The sequence below is a fragment of the Blennius ocellaris genome (genome assembly GCF_963422515.1).
Source record: "Blennius ocellaris genome assembly, chromosome: 14".
Lineage (NCBI taxonomy): Eukaryota > Metazoa > Chordata > Actinopteri > Blenniiformes > Blenniidae > Blennius > Blennius ocellaris.
The window spans coordinates 13,385,572-13,402,001 of record NC_137663.1 but is presented as its reverse complement, the minus strand read 5'-3'; the positions used below and the strand labels follow the sequence as shown (position 1 = coordinate 13,402,001).

The following is a 16,430-nucleotide window of genomic DNA, read 5'->3' as shown; positions in this document are numbered from 1 at the left end:
CATGCACACTTAAGGAAAACATGCAAATTCTATGCAGATATGTCCCCGGACTTGAATCCACTGCATTTTCACTATTTGTCAGCCTGTGACAAAAAACACCAAACATAATGTTATCATAACTTGTTGACTTCTTGTCCATTGCGTTTGTGTGTTTTGTAAAATTCTGGGAATTCTGAAGACTGACAAACACGTGTTGCAAATTGCATCAACATATTAGGATTGCAACTATGTGGAAGAACCAGTTGAAGAGGCATGTTTCCTCATGTCAAGGTTTCTTATTCTCCTTATATATTTCTTTAACTTATTAAAAGTGCTCACTGAAAGATTTAGAAGAAAATAAAAGACAGGAATTGGGAAAAAAAACACATTTAGAGTCATTATTACTGTAAAGCAAAAGCAAAAGAATTGAATCAAAAATAACTTTGAGAAAAAAAAATAAAGCCAAATAAACTATTAAAATGACAAAAACAAGGTAAATATGAATTTTAACCTTGAAAGAATAGAGACAAAATCACACAAGTAAAACACATTTCAACGTTTAAATAAATTATATTACATTAAAATAAATTTAAAGTATTTTCCAGAAGAAAAGAAGAAGAAAAGACAATAAATTAGATTAAGAGCAATCAATTAATCAATATTGGAATGTTTTAATCTCATGACCCATCACTAGATAGATAGATAGATAGATAGATAGATAGATAGATAGATAGATAGATAGATAGATAGATAGATAGATAGATAGATAGATAGATAGATAGATAGATAGATAGATAGATAGATAGATAGATAGATAGATAGATAGATAGATAAAGCGGTATGAAAACAGTGAGTTGATTTTTTTTTTTTTAAACCCATGGGCACTGATGTCATTCTCTGAGTGGTCCCTTCATCCTCTTATCCCCTAGTTCCTGTTACGCCCACCACTGCCGTCTGGCCTGTGAGTTTGTTCCAAAGGGATTTTGGAAAGGTGTGTGTGGCTGTTGAGTAAGTTTAAACGGGGTGGAAGTGAGTGGACGATGGCTCTAAATCTGCACAGATTAACTGTAGATGGATGTTTTTGTCTGACAAATTGTCACCTCTCGCTCCAGATTATAATCTGATTGCGTCGCACGGGCACGGGGCATCAGGGATTGAGGGCAAAAGGATCGCATGGCAAGACATTTTACTTGAAATTTCATAATGATAATCCCCTTTTCAGTGTTAAAGGTCTTTCTTAATCCCTGCATGTGTCTAATTTGATGCTGCGCGTATAATGTGACGGGAAGGGGCATATGTTCTACTTTCACATTTTAAGTTTTTTCATGGTGACATCATGAATTACGTAACAGTGTTTTGTTTGGCTGGCTGCGTGCGTTTGAGAGTGTGCATGTGTGCCTGGCTGGCTCATATTCCCTCATAACTGGAACTGGAGTGCAGAGGATCCAAGCCGTTTGATTATTGTTTCAGCCACAAAAGAAGCTTCATTCAAGAACTCAACCTTCATCTATGTCTCCTTTGAACCAAATTTTGGGTGTTGACTTTAGTATTGCACAGTAGATTCATGTCTTTTACGCTGCGTGTTCCTGGAGTCAAACCTGCTGTCCTGACAGTTTTTCTCTGTTTCAATCTCCTCCCTTCACTGCCTCCGGCCAGTATAAATTGTTGGCCCATGATGCAATCCATCGTCTCCACTAGTATAAGTTTCCCAGCCAATGAGAGCGCGGCAGTAGGAGGGTATCCAGCCAGCTCGTGCTTGTAAACATCTCTGACAGTAGGAGGGACTTTCATTTTAACATCCCACCCTGTGTTGTCATCCTCGCTCTGGCTTTTCTCAGCTTGTGTTTGTTGCACAGTTAAAAAGCGGAAAGGAAGAGTGGTCAGCGGGGTCGAGGACACGGACGACAGTAGGCATGAGTGTGTGAGTCAGGGTGTGTGCCGGCTCCTCGGTTGCTGCACTGACATCACACGGAGCCGCCATGGAGCCTTTCAGACTGACGCACTCCACTTTTGTGACAGTAGGTAGCCACTCTGTCAGCTCCCAATGTCCTTCTGCGCTTGCTTTGTGCTTGTGTGACTTCACACCATCAACTCATCTCTCATCAGAGTTTGGTGTCTGAGGTTGTGTTTGTACACTGTGTCAGCAGGTTTTCATGGGTGCTGTACAGCTGCATTACAGTCGGAGGAGGACAGAGGGGATGATAGTTGATCGCTGTACTGATTCACTTGTTTTGAAGAACATGTTTAATTTCCTCTTGCTTGCTTCTTTTATGGGACTTTATTTCTGTCTGTGCTTCAGGAGACGGCACACATTGACTGTGAGGCCTCTTTGGTACAGTAAAGCAACAAGCTGAGGTTTCAGTTCTGAGAGAGACAAAGAAAACAGTTACTTTTGTACACTGTAAAGCCAACAGTGAATGGAGGCATTGTGCATTAATGGCACGGGTGCTTGGTTTTTGTCACACACAAGCCAGCTGAACGCACACACAAACGCACGTACCCACAAACACACACACACAAAAGCAGTTAGTTACATATGCAAATGCTATAATCCTCAGAATTTTAGGAATTACACAGACTAAGGTCACTGGCAACATCACTGCTGTTATTACTGTGTGTAAAATGGCCCCGGAGAATTATGACACATTTCATGTTTATAGCGTCAGCTGACAGCTCGCTGCACGTTGTCCTCTCAGCTGAACTTTCTGAGGCTTCCTGCAGTCCTGCCATGGCTTGGCTTTATCCCATCCTGCTGTCTTTAAAATTGCTGTGCTTCACTTCTATATCTTCATGCCTTCACTCACTTTAAAGCCTGTCAGTTAACTGGTCATGGTGGCTTAGATCGTGACAACCCAACGATTTGGCCTATTTGGGATTTTAAGTGAGCATGAATGAAGATACGACCAAGTTTAAACACTCTGCTGAATTTATAACTGCGAACAGGCACTGGAGCATTCACTCTTGTGCATGCATGCATGCGCGCCACATGGGTCCGTCTATTTTGTTTCACATTTTTGGCTCAAACACACCGCGGCTTTGCAAAAGGAGCTAAACTATAAATCTTAAGACATATCAGGTTATTTTAGCTGACGTCAGATGATTTGTTTTTTTGCTTTATTCATTTATTCAATTCTCGTGTTCAACCAACTCAAAATGTGTTTTGAAAGCAGCTGGTCACCAGCTTCCACACTGTCCAGCCATCCTAAGACCACTGGTCTTTTTTTAGCTTCACTGTCATTGCTTTGTCACCTACCCACTAATACATGTGTCTCTTTTTAGCCACACATCATCACAGATGATATTAGTTCGGTGTGTTCTTTTACAAAATGTGAATGGCAGATAAGTGTAAGACCTGCACTGAAGAACACAACATTTTCCTGCTTTAATTTCAGGACATACCGGAAGGGAATTCAAGCTGCTTTGATGGCTGGATACTCTTGAAGTTCCACTTAATAGTGCAGCATTTTTTGAGAACAATGCATCTTTGAATTCACACAATAACATAAGCTACTTAAGCTAATCATTTCCCTCAGCTACTCTGCCTGTCCTGAACCGGAGTGTGAATCTGACATGTCGTTCTCATGGTTGACAGGTTAAGACGTGACCTTTACTCTGCCAGTCGAATGACTGCATGCCACCGGATCCTCTTTGCAGAAAGCGGAAAGATACAGCCTGCCCTCTTACCCACACTGTTGACATGTTTGTTTGTGTGTGTATGTGTGTGTGTGGTGTGTGTGTGTGTGTATAGTGTGTGTTCATGTCTACCCAATGGGCACCAACTGACAATAGGACCCGGGCAGGGATGGGACATGTGGGATTGAGCGCCGTATTAGATCCAGAGCAGTGACAGATGTGTAGACAGGAGGGGAATCTGGTGGGGGATAATGATTGTCACTGTGATTCTGTGTGTTCTTCTGGATCATTGTGTCATTGTGTGTGTGTCTTTTGGCGTGCGTGTGTGCGTGCTATAGTCAACTGTATAGTATAGCTTACAGCACACTGTTATGTGTTCATTCCTGCAGTTGTGTAGGAACACGAGTGCACGTCTGTGTCTGACGCATGAATAATACATGTGTTGACCTACTGAGAGAAAATGGCTGAACTACATTTCTGAAGCCAGTTAGCAACACATGTATAAATAACATGTACGTGTGGCAATTTAAACTTCAAGACAAGTTATGTGAACAAAATAAATGTTTCTATGCCCTCATGAAATGTATGCGTACGCTTTTTATTTTACGGCACATGATGGACCACACTGATGTAGCCTTTATGGGACTGGGCCAAGTAGAAGCAGCAGTGGTCTGTTTTACCTGGCAGAATATCCATCACATCCAGGTGCATCTCTATGACAAGTAGACAAGTCTATTGTAGTCATCTCATATTAAAGAGTTTTGTCTTTGTTTTTTATCTTTGCTACTTCTCTCTCTCTCATTCTCTCTCTCTCTCTCTTTTGTTCAAACCCACATGCACAGATGTTCAGTTTACATGAAAACCAGTGAGCTTTTTGCAAACATTCGGTTATTCATGGACGTCCCATAAGGGGTTAGTGAGGAATTACGAATCAAATAAATATTTGATGCATACCAAACAAAGGCTTTGTTTTTAATCTAGTGTGTTGTAACAGTTTTAGTTTTCCACTGGCACTTTGTTGAAGGGTTTTACAGTTTGAATCTCCATTAAGAAACAAAACATGCAAAGAAGAAAGAAGACCATGTAAAACACAGCTTTTAATATTGAACAGAAATAAGTATACCATATGGCCTAGCAATTCACAACCGTCCTAGTTTTTCATATTGGTCAAACTAACTTTGCAACATGTAAATGTGTGTGTAGACATTTGAATTACATTAGTTGTTTTCGTCATAATTTAGACAGTTGACTGGTCAGACGTCACTACATATCATGTTTTTTTTTTAGCTGACCGCTCTATTAACCAAGCCACATTTTCACGTGATTGTGTTAATATTATTTTTCTTTATTAAACTACAGTCTTGTGTGAAGGCCTGTTTAAAAAAAAATGTAAGCAAATAAATTAATTCCACATGGATGTTTAATACCTTTTATAAATTCAGTTTTAGTTCATTGCCAGTCATTCTTCAGGAGAGTATATTTATCCAGTGGATTACACTAAATCTGATTACTCCTTAGACATTAGTATTAGTCGATTTGCTGATGTACAGTTACACAAAGAAAACAGTCATTTCTGCTTTTAGTCACATGAGAATATGTGCGCAAGTGTGAAGATCATAGGTGTAGCTGTGTATTTTCAGTCTGCGCTGTATCCCTGTGGTCAGAGGTGATTGTTTTGATCAACTATTGTGGCTTTCGAGGACGTCGGCATGCGCTGATTGTTACAAAGCCATAATTTATTTTCTTCTTTTTTTTCTGATGGGGTTGTTAGGAACTGGGACATTAAAAACAACCCAGAAGCATGGCCATACCTGTTTGTCTGCATGCTGTGTGCACCCTGCACCCTGGGGACTGCGGCTCAATGCCGTTCTCAAGTCTTTGTCAGATACTGCTTGTGTGGTATTAACCTAGAAATAACAGCACAACAATGGACACGTTTTTGTACCGATCGAGGAATTAAACAGCTTTGTTAACTTTGGTTCCTGGTACCTCCCATGTGAAGCTTGCCGAGCTTAAAATCAAACCCGAAAGTGACACTCGGTGAGGAAGTTGACACTCGACGTGACCGTTCTTACGTGCAGATTACATATTATGTGTTGTCTTTTCTTGCAGGTTGACTGCTGTCATTGTTGGTGGATGTAAATGTCCTCTGTCATGGCCAAGCGTGAGGCTGGGAGCACCAGCCCTGTGGTGCGACAAATAGACAAGCAGTTTTTGGTCTGCAGCATCTGTCTGGATCACTACCGCAACCCCAAAGTCTTGCCCTGTCTGCACACTTTCTGTGAAAGGTAACTATGAATTCAGCATTTTGCTTCGATAAGGCCACGAAAAAGCTTAATTACCTGCACTTCCTCTCTGATCAACCTGATATCCTGGCCCTGCAAAGAAGTTTTTATCGATGTACTCTAGCTCTTAGTGCTTCACAGTTTACTTACTTGCCAAAGCAGGATTCTTGTCACATGTATGTGTCTGCCTGACCGAGGCATCTATGGCAAATCCCTGCACACATTTAAACAGCTCAGAGCACTTTCCTCATTTAGTTGGTTGGGATAAGTGCATTCCTCAGCATCAGGGCCCGTCAAGGACTGGAGTCTGAGAAAAGACTCATTGTTGGGACGCAATTACAACAGCTCTATCTACAGTTTCTCAGGAAAGACGACACCCCCCGAAGCAATATAACTCGAGCCTCTCCGTGCCGGGCAAAGCAGTGCAGGCTTTTGCGTGGCTCATTGTGAGTCTGGGTGGGATGCAGAATGAAGTGGGGGGGATGAAAGTACACAAGGAGTCCCAGATTATGCTCCAACCCGGTTTACTTGAAAATGTATGATCACACAAATATTTATGGAACAGTTTTAAAAAGCCGAGCAGCATGCAACAAATCCTTTTTCCAAGCAGTGTGGGGGCATTTGCCTAGCGGAGGGCAAGTTTAATCCCTGGTTTAACTGGATGGCATGTGATCCGGAGTCCTGCTGAGGTGAACAGATTTTTGTCTGCAGCCACACATGATGTTCCCCGACAGATGTTTTGATACTAGAACAGGTTTATTTGGTTCAGGCCTGACTCGCCTCGTTTTGATTGGTCGAGTGATGGATCACCTAATTTTGCTCCTTATCTCCTCTCTCAGTCATTTTCTTTCACCAAGATGTGAAGTTGACTCAGTTTTCTCAATAATTCAACTGTTGTAGTGCCACTGATCACAACCTCTTTGTAAAATAGGGCACACATGTGGTTACTTGCTGTCACTGTGTTGCTAAAAAAAAAAGCCATTTGAAGTTATCGGTCCAGATTTTTTAAATCTGTTTTATATTATTTTGCTCCCTTAAAACAACAGAACAATAAAATTGTGTGTTTTTAACTTGGCTTGGAGAGTGTGGTTTCGACAGAGCCTTCGGTAGATCACATTGTTGTCGTGGAGCTCATTTCTTCTCAGAAACAGGTAAACTGCTGTGGTGTATTAAATTAGACGAAGCAGCATTTGTATGCTGGCCTGGCAGCTGCCCAGACACACCACAACAGAAGCGTATCCTCGACACAGACTTTGGGTCTCTTACAGCATTAACCACAGAATCTGTGATCAGAGGAACTCGAGGAAAGCAAGCGTACATCACTGGCTGTACGGCAGGCGGGCTTTGGTCCAGGACCGCAGTGTGATCTGCATATTGCTGCTGTATGATGCTGACTGGGTTTAGTTATGGCCTGAAGGTGTCTGAAGATATTGATTGGCTACCAGAGGGCAAGCAGGCCTGCCTGACACCCTCAGCCTCAGTGGGAAGGACCTGTGACACACACACACATTGAAACTGATTGACACTTTCCACTATTTCTTGTGGCACAAGAACTATTTAGGCAATGTCTTTCTGCAGTGATTTGAAACAACCTTGTGCTTACTCCTATATGTTAACTCCCTCCCGCCAGTTGTCTTCAAAACTACATTCCCCCAGAGTCCCTGACCCTCTCCTGTCCAGTGTGTCGGCAGACGTCGATCCTGCCAGAGAAAGGAGTTTGTGCTCTGCAGAACAACTTCTTCATCACTAATCTCATGGAGGTTGGACTTTCAGTAAATTTCTTTTTTCTCAATTGAATGCCTTCTTATCAAAAAATAACTGTCTCATTGTTTTTCAATGTTATTTTGGACATTCTTTGCATTTGTTGTGTTGTCGTGAGGATTTTCTTTGAAATTACATTTTTCATCGTAGATTTTGATCAAATAAGATCAAATATATATGGAATTTAGGTGAAAAGTATAGGATGCCCGAGAGGAGCGAAATGTAAATGTAATGTGTCAATTTGCCCTTGAAAGAATGAGTCAACGCTGATTAAACTTGCAAAATATTACAAACAACCACAGTGCCGCACTAAAAAGAATAAAACAGCAGCGAATTGAGAAATGTGTGATGTTTTGGACCAGGTCCTTCAGCGAGACCCAGAGTGTTCTCGACCGGAGGCGAGCAGCGTGCTGGAGTCGGTCAGTGCTGCAGTTGCAGGGAAGCCTCTGTGCTGCCCGAACCATGAGGGAAAGGTGAGAAACACGTTTCCGGTGTTTCAACTTAGCCATGATTAATGTGCCTTTACTGTTTGTGTTCAGTACACAGCTCAATGTGAAGGAAACTGAATCCCAGAGTAAAAGATTTGACCTCAGTTTGTCTCCCTCTGCAGGTGATGGAGTTCTACTGTGAATCATGTGAGACCGCCATGTGTCTGGACTGTACAGAGGGCGAGCACAGGGAGCATGTGACCGTACCTTTGAGAGATGTTGTGGAGCAGCAAAAAGCTGCACTGAAGACTCAGCTGGATGCCATACACAGCAGGTAGGGACTCTGGCCTTTGCAAATCCTTGTTGTTATACAGATTATATGCATTAGAATGTTTTTCATTATATAGTATGAATCAGTCATTCCTCAAAATCTTCTTATTTGTTTGTTTTTTATAATTATAATATTTTCTGTATTTTTGTTGACCATTGAACACATTTTTAGAATATACAATGTCATTGTGGGTGGTATTGCAGACTTCCCCAGCTAACAGCAGCCATTGAGGTGGTGAGCGAGATCTCACGACAGCTGAACGACAGGAAGAATGAGGCGATATCAGAGATTACGAGTACTTTCGAGGAGCTGGAACGGGCGCTGCATCAGCGCAAAACAGCCCTTATCACGGACCTGGAGAACATCTGCAGCTCAAAGCAGAAAGCAAGTGATTTTACACATTATCATAGTGCTTGTGCATCTATTTGTTCAGACACGTACTTAAACCTCATTGCTATACGGATATACGTATGGTCTGGATATGACCGAGGAAATCTCTCATATTCTCATCCCACAAGCTTTGTTCACTTCTTCTTCTCCGCTTCTCTTGTTTTAGATTAACTTTTCCTCTACTTTTTTTTTTTCATACAGGTCCTACAGGCACAGCTTTCATCTCTTCTTCAGGGAAAGGAACACATTCAGAGCAGCTGCAGCTTCACAGAACAGGCGCTCAGCCATGGGAATGCCACTGAGGTGGGCTGGCAAATTGTAATTAGCAAACTCACAATGAGGCTGTAACCCATAAGGGAATCAGATCTGGTGGAGGATGTCTGCTGTTCAGTAATTGAAATGTTTAGTGTTGGAAGAAATGAGAGCAGCAACTTTCGAAGAAAAAGAGGCCAGAATGTCATGACAGTGTGGTCTGCAGGTGCTGCTCGTACAGAAGCAGATGAGCGAGCGGGTAACAGCACTGGCCAGGCACGACTTCCCCGAGAAACCACATCAGAACGCACACCTGGACTGTCAGGTATCCACCAATGTTTCATTTGTTGACTGTTTGACTGATATTTCCTAATTTTTCTTCATTTTTACGTGATGTAACTTTGTGATGTTTTTTTCTGGTAGTCTGCATCCCTCACTCAGTTATTAGAAACAAGCACGATATCAATTGGTGACTCTACATAGTCTGTAAGAGTAAATGTATGTGTCCATTTTGTTTTCACTTTGTTTTGATGATACTTTTACTGATTGATTGACCAATGCAGTAAAATATATACATACTGTACTTTTATTTTCTTTTACTTTTACTTTAGGGGTTTCTTTTTTAGCATTCAATAAAAAAAAAAACCCTGTAAAAATGTAACCCGACCTTATGCAGTAGTGAGGTAGTCTGAGTGGAGAGTACTGGATATCCTTTCTGTTCTATGTTCCAGGTGGAGACTGAAGGTTTGCGCCGCTCCATCCAGAACCTGGGCGTTCTCCTCACAACAGCAGCTGTTGCTCACACCACCGTGGCCACAGGAGAGGGACTCCGCCACGCAGCAACCGGGCAGCATCACACCATTACTGTGACGACAAAAGACAAAGTACTGATAATTGATTATGACTCAGTTTTACTGGTTGGAGCAGTATGTTCATTTGCTGTGTAAAATCCACATTTAGACTTTGTCGTTGATATACAAGTACAGCACAATGTATTTTTGAGGGCATCTTTATCAATGCATATATTGATCTAACGCTTCTCCGTGCAGGATGGAGAGTTGGTGCGGACAGGAAATGCAGTTTTGAAGGCAGAGATAACATCAGCTGATGGGAACCGGATCACAGAGGCAGACATAGCGGACAATAAGAATGGAACATATGAGGTGGGCTACACGTTACGCACCGAGGGCGAGTACTCGTTTGCTCTCCTGCTGTACGGGCAGCCGATACGCGGCAGCCCCTTTCGCCTGCGGGCGGTCAAGCCGTCCGACGTTCCACAATCTCCGGATGATGTGAAGAGGAGGGTGAAGTCGCCCAGCGGGACCGGGGGCCACATACGGCAGAAAGCTGTGCGACGGCCCTCCAGCATGTACAGCACCACCAAGAAAAAAGAAAACCCCATTGAGGACGAGCTGATCTACAGAGTGGGTAAGACAAATAACCTTTAAGAGACATGTCATAGATGGAAAAGTACATAAAACTGAGTCAGTCTTTAATTGTTCGTGTGTCAGGTTCCCGAGGCAGAGAGAGAGGGGAGTTCACGAATCTACAAGGAATCTCGGCCTCGGGGAACGGCAGAGTGGTTGTGGCTGACAGCAACAACCAGTGCATACAGGTGAGACAAAATGGGGGAAGTAAGAGCAATCAGTGTGGTCGGGCAGATGAGGAGGATATTTATTCATATTGTGACTGATACAGTACACTCAACATGGGATTCTCTGACGGAAATGATTTCAGATATTCACCAATGACGGCCAGTTCAAAATGCGCTTTGGGGTCAGAGGTCGGTCCCCTGGACAGTTGCAAAGGCCAACCGGTGTAACTGTGGACATGAATGGAGACATTGTGGTCGCCGACTATGACAATCGATGGGTCAGCATCTTCTCCTCAGATGGAAAGTTTAAGGTGGGAGTTCAGATCTCTTATTTCCACATTGAAATGACATACGGGTGCGATTTCCACTGAATAATACAATGTTTTCCTCCGTCGCAGAATAAAATTGGTGCAGGACGGCTCATGGGTCCCAAGGGTGTGGCCGTGGACAAGAATGGACACATCATCACTGTGGACAACAAGGCTTGCTGCGTCTTCATCTTCCAGTCCAACGGGAAGCTCGTGACTAAGTTTGGAGGCAGGGGGACGTCTGAGAGACAGTTTGCAGGTGAATAGTAGCAGAGTCGTCTACAGCAGAACCTTTTTATTCTCTGAAAACAAACCGCAGCCTCCTTTTTCAGCACTGCAGCCTGTCACAGAGGCGGTGTTTCAGATGGCTTCAAAAGCAAAGCTGTCATAAGGTTTTGTGTATTTAACTAAATATAGGACAATGTATAAAGAAATGTGGTTACTTTATATAGGATTTGTGAATGTTATGTAACATGATCTGCAGCTATTTAGTATTGACATGAAAAAACGCCCCTATGTTAACGCCATCATTTGTTAAATTGCAATTAAGAATGCCACCCGATAGCAGCTAACAGCACTTTATATTTCTCAATAGAGAACAGTGCATTAATCCATATATTATATAGGCCTGTATACTGACTATGCATTATATAAATCACTGCAGTGTCCTTCCAGTTCCCTCCACAGACTGTACCTGTGCTGACCACTCTACTCTACTTTCTTCTTTTGCTTATATTTATTTCTGACATCCTATTTTTGTTTTCCTTTCTTTTCTTCCTTCTGTTCTCCAATTCAGAAAAACTTGGCCCAAACTTAAATAAATCTGGCTCAGTTTTCAGTAAGTACTAAGTGTGGCCTTGCTGCAACCTTAATCCCACAGTGCAGTGCCCTTCGTCTAACCTGATTCCCCAATCATGTGTCTGACCTCCTGAAAAACCTGCACTGTTGAGACATTTTTGACCTCGAGTTGTGCCTGTACTGTTATGACCAGATACACGTGAATGACATTTTAATATTCTAGAAATCAAGATTTGGTCAACTGCATTTTGTACTTGGTGGAACGCTGCAACAAAATGATCGGTATGAATGATTCTCAGTTTGAAACTCGTAGCTATTCCTACTTTTCTTTAAGATGAGAGATACCTGTAGAGGTCAGTGATGGGATATTCAGCCAATAAACCTGACAAAAAAAAGGCAACACGTGATGCTTCCTTTGGAGCTTTATTATCAGAGATGACGAAATGCTTTGATTGAGGACAAAAACATACTAACCTTTTTAATCAGGATAGAAGTATTTTTTTTCAAATGTTTTGATTTTGAATCCAATAATGTAAAATTGCATGAAAAGACTGCTGATGAACAATTGAACTTCAAACTGTGACCGATCTAATTAAATAAGGCTGAAGATAACTACAGGTTTCTGTGCCACTGCAGCAACTTCCACTCTCATCCTCTTCTTGATCTTCATCCAGGTCCGCACTTTGTTGCAGTGAACAACAAGAATGAAATTATCGTGACTGATTTCCACAATCACTCAGTGAAGGTAGGACAAACAGAAATCATCTTGGAGGTGACGGTGCTTCTTTACTCAGTGACTACAACTTTTGCATTTTACTGCCTTTGCATCCCAGGTTTACAGTGCTGACGGGGAGTTCCTGTTCAAGTTTGGCTCTCATGGTGAAGGCAACGGGCAATTTAATGCTCCCACTGGTGTGGCTGTGGATGCCAATGGAAACATCATTGTAGCTGACTGGGGGAACAGCAGGATACAGGTGAGACAGCTCATGATCAGAATTAATGTTGAAAATGTATAAAACACTACCCCTGTGCATCGGATGGTAATGTTGAGTCACATTAACATTGTGTTTTGATTGGCAAATAATGAAAACATGGAATGGAGTGCGTTCAAGGAGGGTTTTACTACAATGTAGGTACAATAAAACAGCACCAATTTATTGTATTTCACTGTTTGTGTTCATATTATCGACACAACAGTATGTATTTGAAATTATGAAAACAAGCTTTGTATGCTAATTTAGTTTCCTGCATGTTCATATTCCTGCATCCACCTTGGTTTAGTAAATAGATAGATACAAGCTACCTGAGATAGACAGACACTAAACCTATCTGAGTAACATCTGGTGCACAGGGTGAAGCATTAACACTTCCAACAATAGCAGTGATGTTACAGGAAGTTATATTAGCAGCTGTTCACTGACCAGCCTTAGAAAACACTGGCATGGTGATTAATACTCAGCTGCTTTCTCACCAGAGGCCATTTTTTTCCTTATGAGAGCAGAAGGAGGAGATGATAGTCGTCACTTTAATGAAATCATCAACATTGTTCACAGTTTCAGTCTGTCCGAGTAACAGCACAGTTGTGAGAGGGACTTAACACACCACCCAGTGGCGTAAATTGGTATTACATGTCAGGGAGTCTCAGCACTTAGGATATGAAACCTAATACACATACTTGTTTTAAACCAGTTTAAGAAAAACACAAAAACAAAGACACATATTACACCATAACTTAACCTAACCCTAAACTGATGCTTGAGATTTTGTAGCAAATACTGTGTAATGTTTTCAAATAACTTGCCATTTTTCGGGGAATCAAACAATATGGATCTTGATTTCACTATTAAATAATGTTCAATGAATTTTAAATGAAACTGAAGCAACATGTATGTTTTAACTAGATACATTCTGAATCATACCTCAGCTGAAAAACAAAATTTTTAATGGGATGGAATTAAAGTAACTACATCATTGGCAAAACTGTAGAGAGATGACAAAAGATAAGAGAGAGGATAATAAGTACTCCATCAAATATCAAACATTCTACATTGTAAAGCCAAATCCAAAATTAAATCCAACACAACAAATGGCATTTTAAAATAACAATAGTGAGACACAACATTTTTAGTCAGGAGGCAGCGCTGTGAGTCCATGAAAGAAAATCCAAAGGTATGTGAGTGTTGTGAGATAATGACAGATTTATGACACCTGAGTTCACTGGAGGTCGGGTCAGGGGGTATTTAGTTCATATCTGTCAGGAGTCAGGAGTCCATCTGTTCTTGAAAGAGGATTACTTTCCTTTAAGTGTTTTTGTTGGTGCAAATAAGAAGACAAAGTCGGAAAAGGTTTTGGTGGAGATTGTATCTGATATAATGTGTGTATTTGACTCAGATGATGTCTTAGCGTTTATTTTTTCCTGTGCCAGGTGTTCGACAGCACAGGGTCCTTCTTATCCTACATCAACACCTCAGCAGACCCTCTGTACGGCCCCCAGGGTCTCGCCCTCACCTCAGATGGACACGTGGCCGTTGCAGACTCTGGCAATCACTGCTTCAAAGTTTACAGATATCTGCAGTAGACTGGAAGAAGACGGGACTGACATCTTTCATCTTCTGCTGAGAAAAATGATCACGGTGGCATACTGCTTGTAGACGTTGAGCTGCAACGTGCCTGCTCAATCAACAGAGGTCCAGACATTGGTTTTATATCGTTCATCACCCTAAATTTAGCAAAAAGACATACACAAACTTACAAAATGTTCTAATTGCATTGTATTTTATAGACAGAGCAAGCTCCTTTTCCGAAAGTTTTTTTTTTCTTTTCGTCTTATTGATAAAATCTTGAGGAACAGACTTCATGGAAAAAAAATTTTTCTCAGGAATGAACCAATCTATGATTTGTTTCTTGTTTTGTTTCATGTCGTTGAATACTATCAATTTTCCCAAAACTTCAGTTTGCATTGTGGACAAAATCCCCATCGGAGAAATGACCACTGTCACAAGGCAAATCATCTCCATTTCTGTGTCGCTTCACCACGAAAAGAAATCCTAAATTGGTATATGGCCAATGACCAGCTAATAGAGCAAGACGAACCGAAGCAGCACTGTTTTCAATGACTGTTTTCATTGCCTTAAAATGTTAAAACCCAATAATACATAGAGGAATGTGTCATTCTCGTGCTGCATCTCATCCGTCTGACGGATCGCTGCACATGTTTAATTATTTCTCTCAATTCAGTCGTGAGATAAGTTGACGCGTATGCAATTTTTATCTATTGTTTTGTGTGTTTGTTTTGGTTCCCAAAGACGAGCATCAAGAAGCACAGCAGTGAACAGCCCAACCAGCTGGTTTTCTCTCCACTAGCAACTAAAGCAAACTTAAATCTGGCCCATTTAGTCGTTGCACTTTCATGTATTCATACCTACAGGCTTATATAGTTGTACATGTGCATATTTACCTGTATATATGGATTTTGTTGTCCAATGTTATTTCACTATATAGCCTAATTATTTGAGCACTTAAGTGGCAACAAGGTCCCGCCAAGCAGTGGCCGATTGAACGAAACATCCGCTGTGAACACATTGTTTGCCGTGTCTTGTTTTCTTTTGAAAAGATTTTCATTTGTTTGACATTTTATTTTCTACATAATTTGCTCGACAAATTATTTTTCTAATTAGTGCATTTGAACTGTCTCCTCTTTGCCAAACATTGATGTACATTGTAGCTTGTAGCGATGGAAGCCGTTCACTCCTTCACCTCTTCTCCCGATGAGCTCACGTTCAGTTAAACGGTGACTTTTCTCCTCCAGCCAAACCGTATTGTTGTGAGTTGTTGTTGAACATTGCACAAAATACAAATATTCTAAGAGTTATATAGTTTGCAAGAGTAATATATGCCTCTATGTATAGTTCATTAACAATACCAGAACGTGTACTGTATATTACAATCATATTCTTGTTGTAGTTGACAAGCACCTTGATAATGGGTTTTCTAGTAGACTATGTTTTCATTTGCTGAATAGTTCAACGTTTTGAATTGTTTTGGGGTTTTTTTTTTTTTCTGTTTAGTTCCTCGAGGGACACCACCAGCTGATACAGTGACAGAAAAAACATTTTCACCCAACTTAAATTCTCCATCACCAGATTCATTCTATCTTTCCTAACTTATTAGAAAAACCCCTTTGTTATCACAGATTATCTTCCTCCGTCTGTTGACTGGGTCTCTTGTGTTATTACGATTTCATTTCTCCATGCCCATGCCTCATCTTTTGCCACGGACATATCTGTGTGAAATAACTAAGACACATGAGAATAAACAGCTATTGTGTAAACATTTATGTGACTATGGAAAAGATATGATTGTAAATTAAATGGCACGGTCATGTGCACCACCTAACATCTGTTAATTGAATTTTTTTTTTTTTTTTTTTTTACTTCAAACCAGTTAATGCATCATTTTTGTGTAATCTGAATACCAACATACAGGTCTGATTACATGGCTGCCTTATACAGGAAGTCCAAACACAATCAACTTCTGCTAAATGAAGGTGAAAATATCTTGATCCATATTTTCATGTTGAAAGCAGTTTGTTTGAAGGCCACAGACGGTAAATGGAATTCTATTTTTGACCCGTTTGTACGACACTTTACGGTCATTTAAATGATCCGTCAT

At 41.1% G+C, this 16,430-nt stretch overlaps 1 protein-coding gene across 4 annotated transcripts; it reads left to right on the top strand.

Moving 5' to 3' along the window:
- The first annotated feature begins 1,782 nt into the window (after positions 1–1,782).
- trim3b (tripartite motif containing 3b) lies at positions 1,783–16,154 on the top strand. 4 transcript variants are annotated; one of them, XM_080508801.1, is made up of 17 exons: positions 1,783–1,997; positions 5,725–5,900; positions 7,528–7,657; positions 8,021–8,131; positions 8,269–8,420; positions 8,621–8,801; positions 9,009–9,110; positions 9,286–9,384; positions 9,791–9,943; positions 10,109–10,487; positions 10,571–10,674; positions 10,797–10,964; positions 11,052–11,220; positions 11,758–11,799; positions 12,434–12,504; positions 12,593–12,733; positions 14,185–16,154. In XM_080508801.1, exons 2-17 carry the CDS (start codon positions 5,755–5,757, stop codon positions 14,335–14,337), a joined length of 2,301 nt encoding a protein of 766 aa, XP_080364927.1. In that variant the 5' UTR covers positions 1,783–1,997; positions 5,725–5,754; the 3' UTR covers positions 14,338–16,154. The 4 variants fall into 4 exon arrangements, with proteins under 4 accessions (XP_080364927.1, XP_080364926.1, XP_080364929.1 ...); XM_080508800.1 differs by having other exon boundaries at positions 7,528–7,669; XM_080508803.1 differs by lacking the exon at positions 11,758–11,799.
- Positions 16,155–16,430: the final 276 nt, after the last annotated feature.

Coding starts and splice junctions, on each gene's coding strand:
- trim3b (XM_080508800.1), top strand. CDS start 5,755: ATGTCCTCTGTCATGGCCAAGCGTGAGGCTGGGAGCACCAGCCCTGTG. Junction 9,385..9,790: donor ACGCACACCTGGACTGTCAG/GTATCCACCAAT, acceptor TCTATGTTCCAG/GTGGAGACTGAAGGTTTGCG. Junction 10,675..10,796: donor GCAACAACCAGTGCATACAG/GTGAGACAAAAT, acceptor AAATGATTTCAG/ATATTCACCAATGACGGCCA.